General features: G+C 38.6%; 1 protein-coding gene across 1 annotated transcript in view; it reads right to left on the reverse strand.

The window, feature by feature from the left end:
• Nucleotides 1-795: 795 nt before the first annotated feature.
• Nucleotides 796-15,832, reverse strand: part of CEP63 (centrosomal protein 63) — a 73,934-nt gene continuing 58,897 nt past the window's right edge. Inside the window, 10 exon segments of the mRNA XM_019934200.3 lie at nucleotides 796-1,322; nucleotides 3,104-3,383; nucleotides 4,161-4,213; nucleotides 4,215-4,367; nucleotides 8,285-8,371; nucleotides 10,055-10,252; nucleotides 11,129-11,243; nucleotides 13,859-13,996; nucleotides 14,790-14,929; nucleotides 15,198-15,431. Of these exon segments, the coding sequence (XP_019789759.2) occupies nucleotides 1,164-1,322; nucleotides 3,104-3,383; nucleotides 4,161-4,213; nucleotides 4,215-4,367; nucleotides 8,285-8,371; nucleotides 10,055-10,252; nucleotides 11,129-11,243; nucleotides 13,859-13,996; nucleotides 14,790-14,929; nucleotides 15,198-15,431 (1,557 nt within the window). The 3' untranslated portion in view covers nucleotides 796-1,163.

Raw genomic sequence — 15,832 nt, forward strand, 5'->3', positions numbered from 1 at the left:
GGAGTGGAAGAGGGAGGGGCCAAGTGTGTGAAATGATGCTCAGGACTAAGGAGGTCACTGGCAACCTCTAGAGCAGGAGAGCAGTTTCAGGGAGGGAAGTGGGGATGGAGAAGGTTAGGAAGATGATGGGAACAGTCACTGCAGACAATTCTCACCAGAGGTGTCTGCGTGAAGGGGAGCAAATGTATGCAGCAGTAGATAGGGAGGATATGGAACCAAGGTTTTGTTTTGCTTTAAAGAAAGAATAACAGGATGTTTCCATGCTGACGGGAAAGATCCACCAAGAGGGTCAGATCACAGAAGCCCCATCCCTGGGGGCAAGAGCCCTACACCTCACCTTCTGGTCTCTAGTCGCACATTCCAGCTCCTCTGCTGGGTCTAATCGCATGATGCTCTTGTGCCGGTGTCCTTCAGGGCGGCCAAGTTCTAAGCTCTGCTCTTCTCTCTCCTTGCCCTCCTCCTCCTCAGCTCTCCGTGGCTTCAAATGCCCCTGCACCTTGAGAGCTCCGTCTCCCCTTTAAACCTCTCCTCAGAAATGCAGATACCAAGATTTCCACCATGTGTCCCCAGGCTCCCACACTAACCCAGCCCCAGGCTCCACCCCCACCTCGCTCCTCCCCCTGTGTTTTGAGCAAGAGAAGGCTTCCTGTCAAAGTCCTTCAGCCCCTTTACACACTTCGGCCCAACCTCACACATTACCAGCCCAGCTGGCTAATGAGAAGCAAAACCAGTACACCAACCTGGATCACTCTGAGTCCGAGATCCATGCTTCCACTACATACAATGCTACTGCTCTCAGAGGAAGTTCCTATAGTTACTTTATTTTCAACACGAATCATAAAATCTTTAGTTAGTCTACAGCTATTCACATTTAAGTCAGCATGAGAAAGTATCACTTTACGATAATAAATATTAACATGAGAAAAAGTCTAGCAAAGTGGTTTATTTACAGGTTATTGCTGGAAAAAGTCCTTCGAACAAACCAGTGCAGTGAAAACACCTTAGAGCTAATATCAGTTTCTCAGACTCCTCATGGCAGCTTTATTAGTACATCTCATCTTTATGGTGTCTGTATGTTCGGCCTTTCAAAGAGCCGCTACTTCACGATGACAGTAACTCTTCGGTGTTTATTTTTATTTCCAAGTTTGTGATTTTTTAAGAGGCTACTTTAGGGCTGTGAATTGTTTCACTGTCTTTTCACTCTCTCTTTTTAGTTCTTCAATATGCGCATCCAGGCGCTCTAGAATGTGATGAGACCTCAGTTCCTCCTCTTCCAAAAATCTTGTGGCTATTGAACCAAGAGGAGACAGAGGCAAGGGACGCTAGAAGAGAAACACATTTTGACACACATAAGTTGAATAGTATATTTCTAAGACACATTATTCATGATATTTTCTAACTAGCAATATTAAAAGGTGATGTTTTAAAAAATGCTTTCCTCTGAAAGCATTTGTATATCCTTCTATACCCCAGAAGAGAAATACTTAATGCCTATTATTTCAAACACACTTTTAAAATCTGAATGTTACTTTTGTTTTAAAGCATAGAAAAGCTACCTATAATAAATTAGGTATCAGTTAAAATCAATACTTTCCTTCTTCCAAATTTTGAGTCCACAGTGCCTTATCTGAAACCACTGGTTTCAGAATTTAGATTTTAGAAAGGTCACATGTACCAAGTTCAGTCAATCCTCATTTGCAGTAGTTATTTTCTATGAAAGTCATCTCAAACACTGAATTAATGAATATTGAAACACTGTTCTTATGGGAAACACACACACACACACTTCACATGGACTATAATCCTAACTCCTAAAAACAACTCATCCAGTAGATTCTATTTTCTTTATTTTACAAAAGAGAAAACATGGTTGAGAGTGTTTAGTGACCTGCCCGAGGCCACCCCACTAAAGGGTGCCAGAGTCGGGGTTCAAACCCTGTTCAACGCCAGCATCTGAGCTTCTTGCACTGCACTGTGCTGTCCCCCAGGGGCTCCATCCTCTGGGTATCTCAACTCAGCACAAGAGTTGAAACAAGAGGGCAAAGTGCCACCTTGACTGACCTCAGCTGGAAACATGCAAGTCCAGTGACTCAAATTTTGTGCACCTCTGCACACGTTCACGAATGACTGTGGAAGTGCTCATGAGTACTGCTCAGGGGTTACAGTTTAGTGAGTAGACGAATTCGCAAATACAGACACATGAGGGGTCAGAGGTAACTCCCATAATCAAACACATTGATATTTCTGAAGTAAAATGCTAAATGGGATCAATAAAGTCTATACATACTATCACATCAACTCAGTTCAGGCCAGGTGAGGTTTCAGCGCCAAATAAGTTTTGCTGACAAACTTAGGAAGAAAGTTAGTTGTCAGGACTTTTTTGGATTTCAGAAATACATATATTACATATATTTTGACAACTAAAAGAAAACCTTCCCATGGACTTGTTGGCACATTAAAAAGTCAAAAATACTGAACTTTCTCAGATATACGACCACGGGAGGTTGATGGGAATGAATGGCCAGAGGCGAGTGCTTCAGCACAGAAGGTAAAGAAAAGATGGTGGAGTGGAGTCCTCACAGCAGCTGTGAGAACAAGGGGCCAGTCCACATGGAAAGGCAGCCTCTGACACCAGGGCCACCACTGTGTGGCACCCAGTCCATGTTCTAGACACGTCAGATGCAACTCCTTCCCCCGCCTCTACCCACCTCTTTCCCTTTCCAACCGTTCCTTTTCTCCTTCCCCACTGTCTATGCCCCAGGACTATCTTGGCAGGCAGAGATATTCCTTGAACCAATCATCCCAACACAAAATTGACCCTCTCTGAAAAAGGCAGCAATGGAATTTCCCATTCAGGCTAAAAAGAAATGAATACCTATAACTTATGTTATATTTCTTAAGATGCATTTTGAAAAGTAGTCGTGGACAACAGTGTCTTCACAAGCAAAACCTTAAGACAGAAATAATTGAGGATAACAAAGGCTGCTTAAGAGAGAGAACCAGTAAGGGGGGTGGGAGGGGGAATACTGCTCCACCTTAAAATAAAAAATAAAATCAAACTAAATAAACTTAATACACTAGTAAGCTCAGCAAGTCTCCATACCGAATATATAAAGTCTTCTTGGTCATTTATACTTTCAGAAACAGTGTCAGAAAAATTGGTTTCATTTGTATCTAGCACTGAAGGCAAAGAGTGAGTTTTGCACAGAAAGTTAGAAGGCAGAGAGATGGTGGAGCAGCAAGGGCTGATCTGATGACTCGGCGGGGTGAGGCCCCAGGACACAGCCTCTACGCTATCCAACGCTTGTCCTTGCGTAGAATGAAGACCTGCTTTGTAGTGCTCAGCCTCCATCCCATCATGCTTGCGCTGGCCACTGGCTGGCCTGGATGGCAGATGAGAAAATCAAACAGATAAACATTGTAGCAACTTTCCTCTTTTAAAACATACTTGTTGTTGAAGTTCACTTAAACTCACAGGACCAGGCTAAGAAGGCTGTAATTTACCAAATGAGCAGCTGGCTCCGACCAGATGGTCCTTCCTTCACTCCGGCCCCAATCCCCGATCCCCACCGCCAGGCCCCCGCCCCCCACACACTTACAATACAGCAAGGAAGATAAGCAAGCTGCCAGGGTGACCCCGTGTGGTTGGTGCTTAGGATAGAGGGAAGCACTGTGCAGAGAGAAGGCCCTTACCTTCATCTGGGGAAGAGGTGGGAGTGGGGGTGAGGGTGTCAGCAAAGGCTCCCGGTAGGAAAACGTGTAAACCGTACCGTAGGAGCTGAAGCCAGGTGGTTTTCCACTGAATGCTGACTTCTTAGGTAACAGTCTATCATTAGTTGACCAAAAATACAAAAGAAGCTTTTTACAAAAAGCCAACTTCTACTTCTTATGGGGCAAGTGGGGCTGGAGAGGTAGGAGGCGGCATGAGGAGGCTCAGTGGAATAGGCTGCCATTTACATCTACATCCAGAAGCCTCGATGAAAGTGCTTAGAACCCCTGCACCTCTTAACCTAACAGCTTTACTTGTGCACGGTGTACTTCAGGATTAAACAGAGTCCTTTGACGAAGGTTTAATTTCTGTAAATTGGAAATTATCCTCAAAGAAATGAGAATTATATTATAAAGATATATATTTTAAATAAACTATGAAGAAATTTTACTTGAACTCCATGTTCTTGAACTCAGGTACTCTGCTGTGTGTTGGTTTAAAGATCCTGTCCTGGTTTTTTTTTGCAAATCTGAGTAGAAATCTCCAGCTGAGCTTTGGTATCCATCAAATCTTTCTGTAGTTGTTGATTTTCAGACACTAATTTATTTAATGCCTCAGTATAATTCTCCTGGAGGTCTGCTAGTGAAACCTCTTTTGCCTAATAAAAAAGAATACTAGAGTCACTTACTTTATACAAGAATAACTTGTAATCTGTGATACTGCTGTTGGAAAATTACTTTCAGCTATGACTAGTTAATCTATGGCTTTACTCAGGAAAAAGTGAAGATTTGGTTTTGGTCCCCTAAAAGAGAAACAACGTTCTGTTTCTTACAGTGAATAGGGGCAGAAAACGAGGAGCACAATGGGCTTCCCTGATGTGCCAAGGAATATCCAAGGAACTGGAGGAAAGCTGGAACTAGGATGGAAGAAAGCTACGGATGAGAATCAAAAACAGGGAAAAAGAAAGAAAATAGCAGCCATGGATTCTTCCTCAAGAAAGAGAACGTTGAGCTCAGTGAAATAAGTCAGAAAGAGAAATCCAGATACTGTATGTTATCACTTAGATGTGGAATCTAAAAAATAAAACCAACAAATGAATATTACAAAACAGAAACAGAACTAGTGGTTTACCAATGGGGAGAGGGGAGGGGGGGGACCAGATAGGGGTAGGGGTTTAAGAGGTACAAATGCATGTATATGTATAAATAAATAAGCCACAAGGATATATTGTACAGCACAGGAAATAAAGCCATTATTTTACAATAACTCTAAATGGGCTATAATCTATAAAAATACTGAATCATGTTGTACACTTTAATATAATATTGTAACTATACTATACAATTATACAACTACGCTTTAACTTAAAAACAAAGCTACTGATTAAAAAAAAAAAAAAAGGAAAGAGCAGGTTGAATAGCCCCAGAACACCTGTGGAAGAAAATCAAAAGACCTATTTCAAAGAAAGAAATTTGGACATAAGGCTCTGAAAAGGAATTCTGGCTGGCAGGGACAACTTTTAAATAAACAACTCTCTGGTCTTAAAGAGTTTTACGTAATGTTGGCACCTATTCTGGTATGTGAAATAAATTTGGACATGATAAGGCAGTATTCAAGGATAAGGTAGGTATGACTACTCTGATCTGGTCTGAATTCTGTGATTATTTATTGTTCTTCAATTCTAGGTGTTTCCTGGTAATACAGTACCTAAAAAGACAGAGGTCTGGACCATTTTCTTCTAATGACAAAATATTTTCATTAGCATTCTGAAAAATTATGGTTATCTTCTTTGGAATTTAATTCGATGTTTAGCTTGGTCTTTTCTATAAAGAACTTTCCGAAAATAAGCTGGTAAACAGTGGTTTGACAAACAGAATGTACCTAGCAAAAAAATAAATCTTAAAATAAAACCATTTAACTATCTGTTCTAGCACTGACAGTAAGTTACAAAATGCTAAAATCTCAAAAAAAAATTTGCAGGACATAGGAGTTAAACTATAAACTACTGTCAATTTTTATTTTTACTGTGGTAAATACTTTATCAGAGCTATTGCTTTTACTATTAAGATATTAGATACTTTTATTAAAAGTTATTTAGCTAAAATATTCATTTGTAAAAGTAATATCACCTTCCTCCAAGGTAAAATGCAAAACGGCACTTTCTAATAATTGTTCTTAATACGTACACCATGTTTACACTGTGTGTAACTTCAAAACCAGAGGAAGTATAAACTGCTAACAGGATTCTCCCCCGCCAGAGTCTGATTTCTGATGTCATTTAAATATACTTTTTAAAAGAAGATAATGTTTGCTTTTGCCAGGCAGGCATCTTTTAATTTTTTCTCAAATTTATTATTTTACTATCAACAATTACAGATAAATGAATGTGGAAGGTAATATAAAAAGTGCATAGCAAGCACACACCTTGCTGTGTAAAGAAAGGACATTATCACCACTGTTAGATAGAGGTTTCAGGAGAAATTAAGCTGAACAGATTCTCTGGTCATAGTCTGGCTTACGCACCCCTGAGAGTTCCCAACTATTAAATATGAATAGGTAATCACTGCATAAGATAAGATTCTGTCAATCAGCTATTGCCAAATCCTGAGCCTTCTGAAGATTCTGTGGTGCAAATCAGATTGGTTCTAGGTTTTCTCCACCACTAGCTTAGTACTGGGTTAAATCAGGGCATATAAAGTCATTTTCCTCCCTCCTTCTCTTCTTCCCTTCTTCCCTCCCTCCCTCCCTTCCTTCCTTCCTTCCTTCCATCTTCCCCCTTACAAAATGTTTAGCTGTTGTCTCCTCTCCCACTTTTTCAATCCTTGTAGGTTTGTGCTTTAAAAAAAAAAAAAAAAATCCTTTCATTATAGTTTTAGAGGGATTTGGGGAGGGAGCGAGATTAGATGTGCACATTCATCTGCCACCTTAAATGATGGCATAATATTTCCTAGTATAGAAAGTCATGATTAACCATCCCTCTATAGATTAACATTTAGTTTTTTTCAAAATTTTGGATATTGCAAACAACACTGAAATGACCATTTTTATGCCTTTGCTCCTACAGGATGGGTTCTTTGGGAATGCAAACTGATACGACCTTTCTGGAAAACAATGATGATCAAAATCAGAAAAGCACATGACTCAGGACTTTATAGGCTACATGTATTTACATACAGTTTAATGGATATTGCTAAATTGCCCTCTAGAATAGCTATGTCAATTCACTTTCTCATTAACAGAGCACTGAAGAGCCTGTTCCTCTATATTCCTGCCAACACTGGCTATACTGGATTTAAAAAATCACTGCCAAGCCAATAAACAAAAGAATATTTATTTCTTTTGTTTTGATTATTAGAGGGGTGTAACTGCTTTTCTTCATTACTGGATTTTTGCATTACTTCTATGAATTATCTATTTATGTCCTTTACCCATTTTTCTACTGGATTCCAATCTTTTTATTATCTTTACAGGAAATCCTTACATATTAATATTTTATATTAACCTTTTATCTGTTAATAGATTGTTTTCCTCTAGTCTATTAGTCTTTTTTAATGGGGTCTTTTGTCATCCAGAAATTTTATATTTTTATGTTGTAAAATTCCTTATGTTGTAAAATTCTTTATGGTTTTGTGACGCTAAGAGAGTCTCACCCTCTCAAAATATTATAAAAATGGTCCCCCGTATTTTCTTTTAGCTGAAATAACGTATTCATGTAGTTTTTTGCATGTTCTGCCACCACAGCCTCCATAATCCATGAGTGTGGAACTAAAACTACTTAGGAGCAAACAGGGGCATTGTGTCACCATGAATCTTTGGAGGCACACACTCTCTGGAAATACAGAAAAAAATAATTTCTACAATCTCTGGGCATTTGACCTACATCAAGAAAAGATGGGTCAGATCAGATGGGTCATTTTGAAAATTACATAGATTTTATAACAAAATAGTTCAAGGAGCATCCACACAGTTTATAACTCACTGTAGCTGATCATGTTCTCTGATTTCACAGCAGTTTGTTTACATTTCTTATCCTCCCTACTAGATTACCCTCAACCTTGTAAAGGCAAGAATCTTACCTTAATTCATCTTTGTGTCCATTACGTTGTCTAGTAAAATACTCTGAACATAAAAGATTCTAGACTATTTGATGAAATGAACTATATCTTGTAGAAATATAACTAAAACCAAACTATTTAAAAGATCATATACTTTATAATGAAAAGATATTGTGAACACAATAATTTCAGTAATAATAATAACAGCATCAAACATTTATTGTATATTTACTAAATGCCAGACACTATGCTAAGCCCTTTACATACATTCTCCCTATTAAGAACACATTATGTATTTTATCACATACATAATATTTTTTTAAATCTTCCAATTGCTGGAGTGGAGAGTCATATTTTGCTCACTCCCATCACTGTCTTGACTTCTTTTCATTTGAGAAAGTTTTTGCAGAAGGATTGTTTCATAGTTTGATCTTAACTTTCTCTTTACAATATCAGTATTTACAAAGTGATTTCTTTAAAGGCTTGGATAGTAGAAAAACTTAAGTTTCTATTTATGTACCTCATGTAAACCCAATTCCAATTTCATCACCATTTCAGAAAGACGATGATTTTCTAACTTGAGTGACTCCAACTGAGCCAAAATCTCCTGAGAAGGGAAAAGCAAAAAACAAATAAATGTAACAAATAAATCAAGCGCATCTTATAAAATTTTTCCACATGTAATTTTCATTAGGCGAGGTCACATTCTTCATTCATATATACAAATACTTTCTGAAAGGTTGTTGAAAAGGTGTTTCAACATGAATTCATATGCATGCAATTAGAATACTATTCTAAGAAGATGAATCAGGCACTGGTAACCCCCAGCACTCCTCTTACTGGCCTCCACCTCCAGCATCATGTGGACTGCACTCCTTTCACAAGGCAGTAAAACTTATTTTCAGTCCTCATTCTCCTTAGCTTTTCTGCTTAGCCATTCCTACTTGAAAAGATTCCTTCCTTCCCTGCCTTCCTACTTCCTTTGTGAAAACTACCTGATTTCCTTCCTTATTGCTACTTTTCTTTTTAGCTCCATTCCAACACCTTTTTACCCTAAATGAGTAGATACCTAAGTTTGGTGCAAGTCTCTCCTCTTCATACTCTATGCCTTCTCGCTATAATAGCAAAGTCTCTCAGGGTTTCAAATGCCAACTTCATGCAAAGATTTCCACAACTAAATGTCTTACCTTGATTTTAATCTTGAACTCCAGGCCTTCTGTGGAATTGACTACTAGATATTTCCATATGGAAGTCCAGCCTTTATCTCAAACCAGTGTCCCAGCTTGCCCATTTTATGTACCCTTTATACAAACTCATTATCCTCCTCAAACCTGCTCCCTATCTTTTCTGTATTTCACTAAAGAGCATCACTTCCTATTCAGTTGCCCAAGCCAGAATCCTGAGTGACATCTTCTCCTAACTCTGTCTAACTCATTCTCCTGGTCCAATCAAATACAAAGCCCAGTCGATTTTCTCCAGAATGCATCCATTTCCCTCTGCCTCCCTGGCGCAGTGCTCGGGCCACAGTCTCGCTGCTGTGACAGCATCCGAGTCTCTTTGCCTCCTCACTTATTCTCCACACGACAACCACAGAGACCTTTTACTCCTGCACAGGGTGGGCAGGCCCTTCAGGAGCAGGTCACTGCTTTCCAGTCTCATCCCTGACCACTCGCCCTGTCTGAACTCTGGTCTGTCACAGCGAACGTGGCACAGCCTTAATACACACCCTACACGCCACAGAGAGGGTCTCTTCACTTGTCTCATCTACTCTCACCTCCCACCAATCTCCACTAGACTGCTTGTTAACCAGCCTACCCTTAGCCTGAAGAAGAGGGCTAATAAAAATTTACTAAATTAACTACTATGGAATATACCTTTAATAAATTGAATCTTCAAAAACAAACTTCAGGGGCTTCCCTGGTGGCACAGTTGTTGGGAATCCACCTGCCAATGCAGGGGACATGGGTTCGAGCCCTGGTCCGGGAAGATCTAACATGCCGCAGAGCAACTAAGCCCATGCGCCACAACTACTCAGCCTGAGCTCTAGAGCCCGCAAGCCACAACTACTGAGCCCGCGTGCCACAACTACTGAAGCCCACACGCCTAGAGCCTGTGCTCTGCAACAAGAGAAGCCACTGCAATGAGAAGCCCGTGCACTGCAATGAAGAGTAGCCCCCGCTCACCACAACTAGAGAAAGCCTGCACACAGCAACAAAGACACAATGCAGCCAAAAATAAATAAATTTAAAAAACAAACTTCAAATAAAGAGAATTTTTGTTCTAGTTTCACCTTGTGCTCTACTGCTTTTTCTTCTGCCTTTTGCATCTCTGCTTTGAGTTGCTTCTCCATGTCAGAGGAAGAACTTTTGGTGGAAGCAATAGTGATATCTCGCTGATGTAACTCTCGAGTTAGCTGAGAGATCTCCATCTTCATTCCCTCTAGTACAGAACTGTAACTCTGTTCAGCCTGCAAAATCTGTTCTTTCAACTACAAAGAAATAGAAGGCATTAAAAATTAAGAGAAGACATGTTAGATAGAAAAATATAATAATAAAGCAATTTTTACCTTACCTCAAGACATGAATTTTTCCCTGATTAAATCTGCAGAAAATTAGCAATTTACCAAGCTGCATATCTGTACTGAAGGTCAGGTGGTTATACCCACAATTACCTATTAGATTTCAAAACAGGGAGAGATGCCTTACTCAAATGCTGAGAACCAGTATCAAAGTCGAAGCCACATTGTTTAGAGGACAGCACCTGTCACCTTCATTCTTTTTCTAATTGCAAATCTAAAAATTTTGCTTATATAGTTTCCTGGTCCACAGAAGACAACAGAAAGGCAAGAGGAAGAAAGGGGCTAGTAGTAATCTCAAAGAAGTAATAAAAAATATGAGTCAACAAACAGGACAGCCAGGGCCCACTAACATAGAGACAAACTCTGCACACTTCAAATGCCAATGAGGATATAACTACCCACAGCACAGAAGAGAATACACATCCATCACCACCTTTGGTCAGTAAGAAAATATTAAATGCCAGCTCATATAATATGTTCATGTGCTTGTGCAAGCAAGAAGGTGCGTAGCTTCTAGAAAACTTTTCATCAAGGCACATTTAAAATAACGTTGTAGAGTTCAAAGGGGCAGGCTTCAACTCTCTTGAAAATACTTACACGGCATCCCTGGGGATGACACAGAAAGACACTCTCCTAAGCACCTTCCAGGTACTCTCTACTCGTGAGCATCAAATGGCCTCTGGGTTACATTTTTCTCTCATTAAAAATAATTCCTGTAACCTCTCAACCCACAGCTCAGTCCATAAACACAAAGGGCTTTGCGATCCCAGGCATGCGGACCTTTACCTTCTTAATCTCTGCCCTGTACTCATTGTTATGCACTTCCATCTTCTTTAGTTCTTCATATTTTTCCATTAGCTCTTGGCTCAGCTGTTTACATGTCGTACTCACAGATTCCAAGCTGTATGACAAAATTAAGGTCACATATTTAAAATAAAACAAAACCCTGAAACCCACAAATTGAGTTATCTAACCTTACCTTCTTGATGTCCAAGAAATACCCTTAAACATCACCTCCCACCCCAAAATAAAACTCATTTCTGATTTCCTTATCACTGGAGGCAGCTAAATCCAATTCACACTTCTGGAGATACTTTTGAGTTCTGTGTTTACCTATATTCTTTCTCTCTGCTTAGAATATTACTGGTTACAAAATTCTCAAGATTATAGCAACTTAGGTAGTTTTTTTCTCTCTAGTTGTACAGGAGCTGCATCATAATCTCAGTCTTCACCAACTTAATTACAATCCCATCCTACACACAGCTGCCAAAAGAATCTTCTTCAAAGAGTTTCCAACTTGTCACCCTTACTTAAGAATCAATCACTCATCAGATACAAGAACCTCAGGGGCACCATACCTCTCTTATCTCACAGCTCATATCTACTAATAAAGTCTTTTTGCCGCTAAATTGCTAGGCTTTACTGTCTGCCATGTGCCATTTGCTAAGCCTGACTTCTTGTCTCTTCACACACCATCCCCTTGACCACACAGCACCTTCCCCTCCTACCAGGCAATGGATAGTCAACACCCTTTCAAGAGTCAGATCAACATTTACCTGGATAGAGCCACACTGACCCTCATTCCTTAATTACCTTAAAAACAGTCTATTTTCAATTGTTAGAGCTTGAATGTAGACATTTTCTAGAATTTTCACTTTAAATTGCTCTTAGGTCCTTTAATGTGCATATTATGTTTCTCGAACCACAAATTCTATGATTAAAATAATGTCTTTTACTTCTTACCTCCCTCTAACCTTGCCCACCATACCCTTATGCCCTGCATCATTTGGTTCCAGACTGTTCAATACAGGCTTAATAACTATCTAGGTTGTTTCACCCACACAGCCAACTTACCAGATAAGCTATCGTTCAAAAATACCATCTCTACAATACAACAACACAGAAACAATCACTTAAATTCCTACAGTTCCTGTTTCAGGGAATATTCTGTTCAAACTGAACAACACAAATAAGCTGTCTAAAAGGGTTCATTTTTCTACTTGCCTTTTGATACAGAAAAATAATTTTGAAAGTCTTTGTTTTACTACTGAACACTGGTATTTGTATCCATTTATTCCAACTTTACCTATTTCTAAAAATCCTAGAATGCTTATTTATTTGGTACTTAGAATGTGACTACAGTGTGTCAAACATTGAGGTAGAGCGAGAAGAAAATCAGATAATCTTGTCCTATCTACAGATGGGAAAATCGAGGCCTAAAGAGACTAAAGTGTACCAGGTCACAATGCAAGAGGCAGTGTGTCAGAAACAAGAGGCAAGCCTTCAGGGCCTGCTGAGAGCACAGCAAAACATGTAAAAGATCACTAAAAAGTCTATCAATGGAAAATCAGGATAAAAAATGTAAATATTAGTTCTAATGTCAATAAGAATACTAAGCTTTTACTTTATTCAATCTAAAGTATGCAAATATACCTCAGTAATGACAACTAAGAATATCTTAAGTATTCCAAGGTGAGAAAGAAATAAAGCAAAAACTCTGTGTGTGTATGCATGTATATTTAATATGTAAAGAAAATATTTAGTGGTTTGCAAAAACAGAAATAAAAGATATATTACTTAAAGATAGGACAAAAAACTTATTACTGTACTTAAAAGGGTAAAACAGCAATTTTTTGGTTATCTGTTTGCCTAAAGGCTAACAGTTTATTTTATTTTTATCTTCTACACAGCAGAAAATACTACTTTACAAATGACCATGATTTACGTTTAAACAAAATATCAAACTCTTCCCAATCAGCAAGTTCAGCGGGATGATAAAAAAATTCACAGTATGGTGATACAAGTGAGCTGGGCATGGTATAGCGTAAGTCAGGATTCAATCAACACACTAGGAAATATCAACAGCATTTCAGCACAGAAGGAAGGAGCACCATGTGTCCAGGGAGATCTTCCCAAGAGCAGCTCCAGTGATGTGGCTGGTAGAGGGGAAAGGCTGCCTAACTGAAGGCCTTCTGCACAGGAGAAATGTGAAGATGTACAGTCAGTCAATAGAGACACCTCTTTTGAAGAATTTGGTTTTAAAGGACAGCAGACAAATACAGAAAGAACTTGACAGGCGTATAGAATTAAAGGAGGATTTTCATTTTTTTCCCAAGATGAGGAATATTAAAACATATTTTATACTAGTGGAAATGATTTAGCAGAGATTAAAAACTTGATGATGTAAAAGAGAAAAGGAGAAGCTGTAGAATCAGTATGTAAGTGGAGTCTTCGGAGCACAGACATCATCCACTGATTCATTCACTCTAACAGATTAAGGACACAGACAGATTGCAGGCTGACTGGTAGGTTTGGTGGTAAGAATATTAGGAAGTTCTCCTTTAACTGAGATTTACAGTTCTCCTTTAATCTCAATGAAATAAGAAGTTAGGCCATTTGTGAATGATAGAGAGGAAAAAATTTTTTCACTTGTTATATTAGCTTACTTTATCAATATGATGATTGAAAATAGTTTCTAACAATTTGAGTGTTTCTGAAATGTATGTAATTACGTACCTGACTTCCAGACGAGTCACTTCTGCCTGCAGAAGTTCTTCACTAGTGTGGGTAAAATCCAGTCGGGAGAGCACATTCTCTAAGTCTCCCTGCCCTTGAGAGGCATACCTCCTTTCTGCCTGAGACTCCTCCAGTGACCTATGGGAAGACACAGAAGGACTGTTAAACGCCTTGTATCTTTGCAAACAAAAGCAACACACAGCCAGTTCATATTTCCCAACTCTTTTTGGTAATGAAACTCTTCAGAACTCTTCAGTTTGTTTCCTGATTTACGAAAAAACAAAACAAAACAAAAAACTGGGCGAGTAAAGAGGCAGAGATGATGCTTCTAAAAAAGTCAGCAACAGTCTACTCCTTTCTCAACTGGGATTTGGCCTGTTTTTCAAGGGAAAAAGACAAAATGGCAAAATTCACCTTGTTGACACTTGATACCTTGAGTCAAAGAAACTGAAAAGTTATAGACAAAAACAGAAATGTGCACCAGACTTAAATTATAAACTTCAGAGCAACAATTCATACATAGAAGCAAAATTAACTTTAGGAATTTTTTAAAGGGCTATCTCAATAGCTGGCTTATTGATGATAAGCAGCTACTAAACATGACCTGTTCTACCAAGGAAGGGAGGCCTCCCAGGAGACGTAGACTGTAATTCCTTTCACGTTTGCAGTTTTGGCAAGGGTATGGATTGACAAAAGGGTTCCTCACTTTCTAAACATCAGAGTCTCTTGGTTAGGGGACTCAAACTGTAGGCAGAAAAACTAATCATACAATACTTTCTAAAGATATAAAAATTTAACTCAGAAATTAACACTGAATAAGAAAACCCATAATATGATCAAACACAAAATTATGACTATGCAATATTAAAAATGGTGCTTAATGCTAAACCACCCCATGGCTAAGATTAATAATATTTAAGATTAAATATACCTTATGGTCTCTACTTTGTGTTGAGTGTCAGTTGCCTTTAATTTTGCTTGTAGCTTCTCCTTTTGTATTCTTGTCTCACACATGAAATTTTCTTGAGTCTGAAGAGCTGCCTTCAATTCTCTCTTTTCTTCTTGCAGAACCTGCAAAAATACTCAGAAAAAAAGTCAGATGTTATTAAATTTTTCTATTTCATGAGAAAACGTAGCCAGGGAATCAAACTGTAAGTTATCTAACAGGCACCATATTAATAAGGCCTGTTATTAATATCTGATCCTGTTATTAAATCAATATATATTGGCTACAGAGTAGGGAAGAAACCATAGATTTTGGAACCTAGTTCCAGGTTCATTAGTCTCTCTTAAAACACACATTTCCTCAGTTACAGTATATTACAATTTAAAAACATACCTCTAACAGTTTTTCAGATTCCCTCAATTTTTCTTCTTTTTGCTGCTGGTCTTGCATAATAGTCATATTGGTTCCAACCAAGTCATTGACCCTCATGGTGAGGCGCTCTATTTCCAACTCATTGGCACAGATGGTGTCATTGGCCCGCTCCAGCTTACTGCTCAGGTGCTGAATTTCCGATTGGCTGGACAGCTCCACAGACTCTAATTTTTGTTTCCGATTGGCAAGCTGAGCCTAGAAACACACAAATTAACAACTGGTAACAGTGAAAAGGTAAAAGAATAATCAATGAATAAGGAAAACTAAAATGAAACTGAGTTTTACTTCCATAAATACATATAGCATTAGCTCATTAAAAATATATAATCCATTCATGATAAAAAAAATTTCCATGATAAAAACTAGGAATAGAGGGGAACTTTCTCAATTTGGTAAAGACGATCTACAGAAACCTTACAGCTAACATTATACTTAAAGGGGGGAAACTTGATACTTTCCCACTAAGATCAGGTACAAGGCAAGGATGTCTCCTCACACCACTCCTTTTCAGTGTCACACTGGATATCCTTGTCAATGCAATAAGGCAAGAAAAGGAAATAAAAGGTATACAGATCAGAAAAGAAGTCATAAAACTG

The sequence above is a fragment of the Tursiops truncatus genome, chromosome 4 (genome assembly GCF_011762595.2).
Source record: "Tursiops truncatus isolate mTurTru1 chromosome 4, mTurTru1.mat.Y, whole genome shotgun sequence".
Lineage (NCBI taxonomy): Eukaryota > Metazoa > Chordata > Mammalia > Artiodactyla > Delphinidae > Tursiops > Tursiops truncatus.